Source organism: Rosa rugosa, chromosome 4 (assembly GCF_958449725.1).
Source record: "Rosa rugosa chromosome 4, drRosRugo1.1, whole genome shotgun sequence".
Classification (NCBI taxonomy): domain Eukaryota; kingdom Viridiplantae; phylum Streptophyta; class Magnoliopsida; order Rosales; family Rosaceae; genus Rosa; species Rosa rugosa.
Window position 1 is genome coordinate 18,288,763 of NC_084823.1, and position 10,995 is coordinate 18,299,757.

General features: G+C 38.2%; 1 protein-coding gene across 2 annotated transcripts; it reads left to right on the forward strand.

Annotated features, from left to right (window-relative positions):
- The first annotated feature begins 871 nt into the window (after positions 1–871).
- On the forward strand, positions 872–4,586 carry LOC133743979 (fructose-1,6-bisphosphatase, cytosolic-like). Of its 2 annotated transcripts, XM_062172077.1 has the most exons (12): positions 872–1,153; positions 1,939–1,986; positions 2,151–2,225; positions 2,333–2,394; positions 2,501–2,567; positions 2,677–2,790; positions 2,996–3,082; positions 3,372–3,442; positions 3,534–3,599; positions 3,776–3,862; positions 4,094–4,169; positions 4,286–4,586. In XM_062172077.1, the coding sequence occupies exons 1-12, from the start codon at positions 995–997 to the stop codon at positions 4,385–4,387; spliced, it is 1,014 nt and encodes a 337-aa protein (XP_062028061.1). In that variant the 5' UTR covers positions 872–994; the 3' UTR covers positions 4,388–4,586. The 2 variants fall into 2 exon arrangements, with proteins under 2 accessions (XP_062028061.1, XP_062028062.1); XM_062172078.1 differs by lacking the exon at positions 4,286–4,586 and having other exon boundaries at positions 3,776–3,897; positions 4,094–4,149.
- The last annotated feature ends 6,409 nt before the right edge of the window (positions 4,587–10,995 follow it).

A 10,995-nucleotide genomic window follows, 5' to 3' on the forward strand; every position in this document is an offset into this window, starting at 1 on the left:
ATACCAAAAACAGCAGTATACTAACAAAAATAGGTTCTTGTTGATGTGATATTCGACTTAAGTGATCGAGTCTTTATTGACGTTTTGTTGTTGCTTAGATTAATTTGAGAATGTTCCCTTACTATTTTTGGGAAGTTGGTTAAGTTATCGCGTTTCAAATTCGAATATTTTTATTCAAAATTCGGGGCGTGACACAGGTCCGCCGTACACGACCACGACCAGGGACGAGGTTCCCTGCCTCCATTGTTGGCTGACAACCGCTCGACCTGCTCACCACCACGTCCACCATACTATACCCCTATCCACCACCAGAATCTGAAAGCTATTCCACCATCCGATCCTCCAATGGCTTCAAGAATCACAGTAATAACTCCCCGCAAGGAAGAGAAACGAGGCAAACAACCTTCGCCGCTACACCAGATCCCCACCATGCCACCGGAGTCACCCAAGTCCTCCATATTCATGGAGGAAGTTTCAGAAGCAAACAGCGAGGGCAGCCGCTCTTAACCCTAGCAGAGCGCTAGGTCGGGCAAAATCTATAGACAATTTCTTTGTTCAATAAGATGCTTGAGTTGATTTGATGTTTAAATTTTGTAATATGCTTCCTAAACTTATTGATGAGATTGAATAAAAGGGAATTCTGTGTAGTTAGTGTACTCTAATATGTGTGACAATGGTCTAAGCCAATCAAAGAAAGTACGGTGATCTGATGATGATGCATTGCCTTCTTGCCTAGTTTCCAATTCTCGCCTCCTCATAATAGTTTTGTTTCCTTTTCCAAAGAAAAAAAAAAAACCAATTCTAGCACCAACATTTTAATTGGTCCAAGTTGCAATCCTAGAAATGTGGAATATATTAATCTATACCACTGAATGCGTTGTGAATTGGATAGAATTAGTTCCTATATACGGGCTGATCCTTTTCATTTCCATAGCTTCATAGCTTCGCTTAGCCACCTTATTCATTTACTGATATCAATCGAGGGTGATCGAAGATGGATCATGCTGCTGAAGCTCATAGAACTGACCTGATGACCATCACTCGTTTTGTTCTGAATGAGCAGTCCAAGCATCCTGAGGCACGCGGTGATTTCACCATCTTACTCAACCACATAGTTCTCGGCTGCAAATTTGTCTGCTCCACTGTTAGCAAGGTCATTCTTCTTCATTCTTTCAATATGGCCTGTCTGCATACAATTCCACGGTTTAGCTTTTGAGATTTCATCCAACACCTTGTGCTCTTCCCCTGAAACCAAAGTCAAAATTCATAGGGGACGTGTGGTGATGCCCCAACTCTCTAAGTGACAGGGATGATTGGAGCTATGCCATCGTGGCTCTATGCTGTTAAGGGCAAGTGGTGATGGGAGCTTCCCATCTTTTGATAATCATATTATCTTTCCTTGCCAATCATTCGGCTGAGATTTTTTTTGTTTTGTTTTTTGGTTTTTTTGTCTTGTGGTCAACATTTGTTCAACTGAGAGTTGAATGTCAATTTGCAAATGGGAACAACCAAGGTGAGGATTGCTACAAAATGCCAAGCTCATGAGCTAGAGGGTGAGGGTACAACATCAAATGCCCTAGGAATGTAATTAGTAGAAAAACAACTTGCATAAGGTCCCCATTTTTAGCCAAACACTCTTAACTTTGAAGCTTGGCATCAGATTCCGCAATAATAGAACTAAGACATGCCTCAATCACAAATTATACAAAGAAAAACCTGGTTCTCTATGTTTTAGTTCTAAAAAAAATATTGTTTTATATCTTGTGATGGGTGAAGATGCATTATTTTCTGTTTGAACAATATCAGCCTACCGCACAATATAAGTAATTTAGTTTCCTTTATATTTGTATAGAGTCTACTCTTGATCAGCATCGAAAATGAAATTATATTTGTTATAACCAGCTGTATCTTTCTCCCATATATATTTTGTCATTTCAGGCCGGCCTTGCAAAGCTATTTGGACTTGCTGGGGAGACAAATGTTCAGGTAAATTATTTGGGTGTCTCGTGAGTTTCAGAAAGTCAAGTTAAATCTTATCAATAGTCAACTCCATTGTATTGTATGTCTTCTTATGTTTTTTGTACCCCTATCTGTGTATAATGAAATCAAACTTATAAACTGCATATGAACTTTGGGTATATCATTTTTAGGGTGAAGAACAAAAGAAATTGGATGTGCTTTCAAATGAAGTTTTCATCAAGGCATTAATTAGCAGTGGTCGCACTGTAAGTTTGTTGAAGCACTTCTTCAGTTGTCTCATTTACTCAAGTTCAATCACAATTCATGAGTATTTGTTTTCTTTTCTTCTTCCTAAATTTTACCCTTTTATCAGTGCATTCTTGTTTCCGAGGAGGATGAAGAGGCTACATTTGTGGAACCATCAAAGCGTGGAAGGTTCTACATATATTTTTTAAGATATCATTTGTGTTCCTATAAATATGCTTTGTAGGTAGTCTTGGATATGTATATATCCAATAAATACATATGTTGATGTTTGCAGGTACATTGTTGTTTTTGATCCATTGGATGGATCCTCCAACATCGACTGTGGTGTTTCCATTGGAACTGTATATCCCTTTATCCTTCTAATTACATAAGCTTCCAGATGCTTAAAGTTGCTGTCAATTTGATCTCAGAGTGATACATAAATTAAATTGTATATTCTCTTGCTTCTAGATCTTTGGGATTTACATGGTGAAAGACAAGGAAAATCCAACTCTTGATGATGTATTACGCCCTGGGAGTAATATGGTAGCTGCTGGTTATTGCATGTATGGAAGCTCTTGCATGGTAAAAATGATCAATTTTATCTGCAATATACATAGACCTCTGTTTCCTTTCTGTTTTTAAATGTTATTTGAATTTCATGATGACTAATTCTTTTTATCCTACCTGCTACCTGCTAATGGGTACTAGTGTACAGAAAATATCATAACTGTTGTAAATTTCAATGTTAGTAGTAATAATTGTAATTATAGAGCTTGTTCAATTTTAGCTGGTGCTTAGTACTGGAAATGGAGTCAATGGCTTCACACTTGATCCATCCCTTGGGGAATTTATATTAACCCACCCTAATATTAAGGTATGTATACCTCATCTGACATGATCTTTCAGTTCCCAAGTGGTTAATTTGCATGTATAGACATAGAAACAAAATTCAAAGTAAGAATAATACATTATTATATATGCACATTAAATATCTAGATATATATTACTTGCCTTAAGCTCTTTACTGTCATCTCTTGTTGATAAGTTTGTGGTTATAGTAGTCACCTATGCACACTTTTGTCAGGAGATGAAAGTTGCATAGATACCAAAGATCAGAATGTATAAAAGCTATATGTTTATGCTAGTTATTCAAATTTTTACAGATTCCAAACAAGGGAAATATTTACTCAGTAAATGAAGGAAATGCAAAAAACTGGGACAAGCAAACTGCCGAGTATGTTCAAGTTATGCTCTTATAAAGAATTTTAAATTGGAAGTAATTTATCAAAGAAAAAGAATTTGTAATTGCTTCATTTTTCTTCCAGATATGTGGGAAAATGCAAGTTTCCCACAGATGGTTCATCTGCCAAGTCTCTCAGATACATTGGAAGGTATCAGTTCAATATCATGTCCATGTCCTTGTCTAAAAACATGCCTTTCATGCCAGACTACTTTGTTAAGTCGATCGGATTTTAAGCTTCTTTATCATTGATCCATAAATCTACTCTTCATTCCCATTTTCAATCAGATATATATAACTAATACTACTGTTTATTACTTAATGCAGCATGGTTGCTGATGTCCACAGAACATTATTATATGGTGGCATCTTTTTGTACCCTGGTGACAAGAAAAGCCCAAATGGGAAACTACGGTACTGTGCCAAAATCAACAAATTTCCTTTTACATGTAACTATTCGCTATTGATCTACTCCTGCATTGTAATTGTGGTCTTGATGACAAAGTTCTGCCGTATGTATGAAGCATTTGGCAATTATAAATTGCGTTTTGATGAAAACAGATGCATACAGCTAATTCGGAGACTGATTTTTCCTTTTGTAACCATATATTTAGCAATTGACTAGAATACAATTCATTGAAACAGAGTCCTTTATGAAGTTTTCCCAATGTCCTATCTAGTTGAGCAAGCAGGAGGGCAATCTTTTACTGGCAAAAAGCGGGTATCAATTTATCGTTAATTGTCTTGTTTTTGCTTACATTATAATACGAGATTAGATTTACCAAACTATGTCTTTCTGAAGCATTTAGGTAACAACTTAAACGATTAATATTGCAGGCACTTGATGTGGTTCCAGAGAAGATACATGAGAGGTCCCCAATATTCCTTGGAAGCTATGACGATGTCGAGGAAATTAAACGACTTTATAAGGCTACTTAAGAAACTTTACCATAGAGATTTTGTTTGTTTTAATTTGAAATGCATTGTTTTGTTTTGTTTTTTTGGCAATGAGATAAGAAGGTCTAGATTTGGATTATATGTGCAATTGCGGATGATGCACATTCTTAGTTTAAAGCAAGTATGCAACAGTTTCAAGTTTGCATATAGAAATAGGAAATGATCAAAAATTTTAACATCCCTTGTTAGCCTTGAAGTCAATTGCGTTGCTGAGCATGATCGCTATCTCGGCCTCCCTCTTCATGTTGGCAAGTCCAAAACAGCAATTTTTGCTTACATAGAAGAGAGGTTGACGAAGAATCTCCTTCACTGGAAATTAAGATTCTGAGTTCTGCAGATAAAGAGAAGTTGATAAAACCAGTATCATAAACCATGCCTGCGTAGTTTATATACAATGAACTTATATTTACTTCCCAAGAGCCTTTGTGATGATTTACATCAATTTTGGGCTCAATTTTTTTGGGCTGACACAGAAGAGAAAAAGAGAAAAACGGTGTTGTGAATCGGTCCATATGTGATGTCGAAAACCCAAATAAGCACCAACACACACCGTAGAAATACAAACACAACAACAGGGATTTAAAGTGGTTTAGCACAACTTTTGCCTACATCCATTGGGCAGAAAAATGGTCTGCCACTATAATTATAATGGGTACACAATCATACCAAGCCTTTAACCGACTTGATGATCAACTAGAAAGTATAATGGGTACAGAAATAATTCTAATTGTCTTAGGAAAGACTCATGGGCTAAAAACCCAACACACTGGATCATGGGACAAGATGTGTTGACCAAGAATACGGGAGGTAAGGATTTTAAAAATTTATGTGCTTACAACTTAGCTATACTAGGTAAACAAGGGTGGATATTGCTGTCGAATCCCCACTCTCTTATTGCTCAACTTTACAAAGTAATGTATTATCCAAACTATTCTTTTCGGGAACCAAAAATTGGGGAATCTCCCTGTGTCTCTTAGAGGGGTATCATCAGCGGAAAGCCAATTTTTGCAGCTATTGTGTAATTGAATATTGGTAATGGTCTAGGGGTCAACATATGGGAGGACAACCGGATACCAGACTGTACCTATTACACACTACTACTCCTGAGAATTGTGAATTTGGTAAAGTGGAAGACTTGATTGATAGCTCCACTTGTTCCTGGATTCCTCATGTATTACACACCATCTTTTAATCAGAGGCAGTAGACAAAATCTCGTGCATTTCTGTAAGTCGTCGTGCTATGGAAGTTGGTGATGAAAAATTTCGATTGGACTTTGACTCACCAATAAATTTGGATTGGAGTGGGAGCTAACCATAGAAATGGACATGTCTCATTTGACCGTAGACTTCGTGGACTTGCCGCCGCCGTGGCGCCGAAAGGGGGGGGGGGGAGTACCTGCTGAAAACCCTCTGATGCTTAGGTCAGTAACTTCCTTAGTTGAAAACAAGTCGGAATGAAATGTGTTGCCTGGCTATCGAGCCTCTTATTTATAGGTGAATTCTTTCTAGGGCTCTAAGTATTACTTTTTGAAACTTGCGCAGTAAATTTGGAGATCATAACTTAGATTGCAAGTAACTTGCCTTGGGCCTTACTCCACTCCCCTCATCCCAAGGGCGCGCTGCCACTGGAGTGGCATCGCTCGAGTCATACGGACTAATCATTACTGTACTTATTATTTCTAGGTCCCCCGTCATAATTTAGGTCCAAAATGGTTGACCACCCCCACAATGGACGACAGAATTACTTAGATATTTGGAGGAAGAAAAAAAAAAAAAAAAAAAAAGGGTTCTATTTGGTTAAGAGTGCCTATTGGGTGGCAAGAAACATGGTTCTAGATAGCATTCTTGCTTCTACTTCCTGTGCTGATCCGATCAATCTCCTTTGAGAGGCTCTTTAGAATGCCAGGGTTCCAAGTAAGGTTCAAATATGCTTATGGCGGGCCTTTCATAACTGGCTCCCTACGCGTGTTGGACCAACTTTGAAAGGTTATAAAGGAGATGTTGGTTGCCTTTTATGTGATCACAGACATGAGGAAACTGGGCATGTCTTTTGGGTTCAAGTGGGAAAAACAATCCTTGCTGCACCTTCATTCAACATGCAGGTGTCTCCATCTCCAGATATCATCTTTAAGGAATGGATGTTAGAGCAAGCTATCACTCTTTAACCTGATATTTTTGATCATTTACTGATGATCATTTGGGCTTTATGGAGGAACCAAAATGATAAGTTATGGTGTGATCGTTCAGAATCTCTTATGCTATTTTGCTTAGTTCAATGGCGTGGTGTGAACTAAGAAAGGTTTTCAAACTTTTCCCCGAAGCAGAAGTTACGTGCTCAGCAGTATTGAAACCTCCTTTGTCTAGCCAATTGAAATTAAACATTGATGGAGCTTTCCTTCCTTTCATGACTAATGGTGGAGTCAGTGGTGTTCTTTGAGACCATGAAGATATATTTATTGCTGGCCTCGCTCGCAGACGTTCCCATGTTACTAAACAGGTTGAGTTGTTAGCTATTAGATCCGGTATGGATCTTTTCCAAGCACTACATATTGAGGATGTGGTCATTGAAAGTGACTGCTTGCGTGCTATGCAAGTGATGCAGCTCTAATTTAGGGAATGTGCTTGATGATATTCGAGTGGGAATGGTAAAAGTTCCATGGGCTTCAGATATTCGTTGCTCCTCAATCCTCAAATGCAGTAGCTCATAGGCTCGCTAGTTTTTCCTATGAAACTACTATAAATTTTGTGTGATATACTCATGCTCCAGATCTCATAATGGATGCACTTATTTACGATTGTCATCATCATCTATGAATTCAGTAATATCTTAGAATGTTTCTGTCAAAAAAAAAAAAAAATGTTTAACATCGATATATTTTGTAACTCGATACTATAACTTGTTCAAACAAGGGTAGCTAGACCACAAAATGGAGATCACAACATATGTTATGTGATCAAGAAAAAAAAAAACTACATTTGTTCCAAGTCATTGCTGTGTGTTGTACTAGAATGATCCGAACCATCTATTTTTTATTTCTTTTCACTCAAGCGCTCAACGGTCATGGCTTCCCGATGCCTCGTTCTTTGGCTTTTCTGGTTTTGGTTGATCACTTGAAACTTGTGCTCTCATTTCTGCGATCTGTGTCATATATGTACTTAGTAGAGTTTGAAGGAATTAACATTGATATATATATATATATATATATATATATATATATATATATATATATATATAGAAATTTACCACTTTAAGGACTCATGTTACTACTTTGAGGACTAATATTACTATTTTGAGGACTCATTTTACCACTTTTAAGGCAATTGTATGCATGTCATACGTTAACACATTGTAGAATTTTCCTATATATATATATATATATATTTAAGGAGGATCAAAAGAGGACCTCCTTAAACTTGAAAAATGAGGATGTTTATAATTTTAGCATGTATTTTAATAATCAAAACCACTTATTCTCTAGTTACCTACACACATATGAATCCTACAAAAAAAAATAGCCAAATCGGAAAACGTTTAACCATTTTATTAGAGTAATGTTTGTTTTAATTTAGGGTCCTTGACCCAAAGCCCCAAAATGAGCAAAAGTTATCCCACTTACCCCAGCAACAGATTTTAATTCCCACTAACCCAATTTAAAATAAAATGTCGATTTTGCCCAAAGACTAATTAATAATTTACATTGTATGCCACTCTTCTCTTTCCCCGATCTGTAACACGCACTCTCTCTCCTCCCTCCCTCTCTCTCTCCTCCGATGTGAATTCTCTCTCTTCTTTCTCTCTCTCCATGCTGGCTTGTCCAGGACCACGCCTCCAACCGCCATGGCCTGCACGTCGTCGGCGCCGGCAGTCGATGGTAATTCGTTTGCAGCCCAGAAGTCGGCGATCCTCTCTCTCTATCTCCGTGAAGGTGCTGCCGGCGATCTTTTGCAGCCCAGAAGCCGGCGATCGTCATGAGGCGGCGCCACGGATCGTGCAGCCAGCGGCGACTTCATGCAACTCAGAGTCGTGTAGCTCCGGTGTGGCGGCTTGAAGTCGACTCCGGTGCCGGGTCCTGGTCTGCAACGATTGTGACGACCGAAGTTCCGCCGAGGTCGAGGAGGAAGGCCAGGGGATTCATGGGGTTGTTATGAGGTCTGGGCATGGCGGATTTATCACTGTAAAGAATACCCTTCTGCATTGTTACTGTGTTTGTGGGAAAATTGAGGATGCCCACCACTTGTTCGATGAATTTCCTCAGAGAAATGATTTGATTTCATGGAATACTTTGATGGGTGATTACCTTCATGTTTCGCAGCCTCGTGTGATTGTGGACTTGTTTAACGAAATGTGCATTGGTGGTTTTGAAGCTAGTGTAACCACTGTTCTGTATCTTTTATCAGCCATTGGTGAGTTGGGAAGTTACCTTGGAGGAGAGAGTGTTCATGGCTACTGCATTAAGATGGGATTTTCCTATAATTTACATGTGGTCACTGCTTTGATTTATGTGTATGCAAAGAACGGGGAAATTGACTTGGCACGTTGGATTTTCGATGGAGTTGCTGTGAAGGATGTTGTTTTGTGGAATTGTTTGGTAGGCAAGTATGCAAAATGTGGCATGGTAGAAGAAGCAGTAGCTTTGCTATTGGGGGGTGATAGACATCTGTTAAAGCGTCTATTGGGGGGTAATAGACATCTATTGGGGGGCAATAGACGTTTTGAATTGATGTAATCTCCTCGTTTTTTTTCTTTAATCAAAGTTTTATTTGTGTAGTTTTAGGAAGATTAGTTACCATTTCGGTAATCTAAACGTCTATTGGGGGCAATAGACGTCTACTGGGGAGCAATACATGGCTGATAGTCGTCTATTGGGGGGCAATACATGGCTGATAGTCGTCTATTGGGGGCCAATGGACGTCTATTAGGGGGCAATAGACGTCTATTGGGGGGCAATAGACGTCTATTAGGGGGCAATAGTCGTCTATTGGGTGACCGGAATCCGGCGACCGGTGACCGGATTCCGGTGAAAGTTGGCCGGATTCCGGTAAAAGTTGACCGGATTCCGGCGGCCGGTGACCGGATTCCGGCGGCCGGTGACGGGCTCCGGCGAAGTCTCCTATGGTTTCTCTCTCTTCCATTTTCTCTATCTCTCTCTCTAAGTAACAAAGGGGTGAGGGGTAAAATGGTATTAAAAAAAATTAAAAACAAAAAAAAAAATCTTAATGGGGTATTAGGGAAGACTCCCTTAGAGTGTATTGGGTAAAAGAGAATTAAAAAAACTTAATGGGGTAAGTGGGAAAAAAATCCCTAGAAATGGGGTAAATGGACAAAACCCCTTTAATTTAATCTAATGAACGACATTTGTTTACACAATTTTCAGTAACCAAATGATTATGAATTTGGTTGATTTTTTTAGACACAATTTTTACATAGGAATGTAAAGAATCAATGATTGAAATCATTGAATTATGTCATGTATATATTAGTGTAAAATAGTAAAAATTCTCAAATTCTTAAAGTAAGAGGTCCTCTCTTGATCCTCCCTCTATATGTGTGTGTGTATTAATTGAAATACCATTGTCATTGGTTCCAAGCTAAAGGTCTACCCTAACAATTTAACTTTATATTTTTTTATTCAAATAATTTTAACTTTATATTTAATAGTGATTTTCAAATTCAACTGTTTATATATCGTACATTTTTCAATCTTTCCCTCTTCTTAAAATTCTCATTGAATCAGGTCCCTACTGGACTTCTAACCCTAATATGATGTAATTGAGTACATATCGAGGAAAAAAAATATAGGGGATCCCCGATTCCCATTTTCCAAAATTAAAAATAGGGTGCGGAAAGTATTGTACCCCAAAATCCACTCAACAGTACGTAGTAAAATTTTTGAAAGTAGTCAAATATATATGTAGTGTTTAGCTAATGAATTATTTTTGAGAGACCGTAAATGACACATCCCATAATATTCAAAGGCTAAAATTTAATAATGAGAGTTTCTATTGGGGCCTCCTTAATTTTTTTTTTTTTTTGAATAGGGTTGATTTTATTAATAATCAATCCATGATAGACATGTCAGAGTCTAACAGAACTTAAATAAGAAATTCTGGGACAAACCGGATAACCAATCTAAACCACAACTAAACTCATTAATATCCAAAGGGACATTCGCTAAACAACAAGCCTAATATAAGTAAGAGTAATCTCGCTCTCTAAGGAAAAAATATTCATCTAGTCTAATCTGCCAAGCATGCAATTGTGGTACAAATATCAACTAGAAACGTCTTATAAAATCTTATAGAAATTACCCCTGCTTCAAAGACTCGAGTCCAGAATGTCTTGTTTTGTTGCAGCCCTAAGCATGTACATTCTCCTTCCCCGTGGGGTAAGAGTTAGTACCTGCCTCAGGCTCTTCAGCATCCAACAACCTCGGCATCAGGTTGCTCTTCTTGCTTTCCAACACTCCATCTTGAGACTTAGGCTTGTTTCGATGACCCTTTGGCCGACCCCTTTTCTTCGGAGTCTTTCCCAACAGTAACCGGAACCTCCACAAGCTCTCCAAGATGGAACTCACTAAAGTATTACCGCC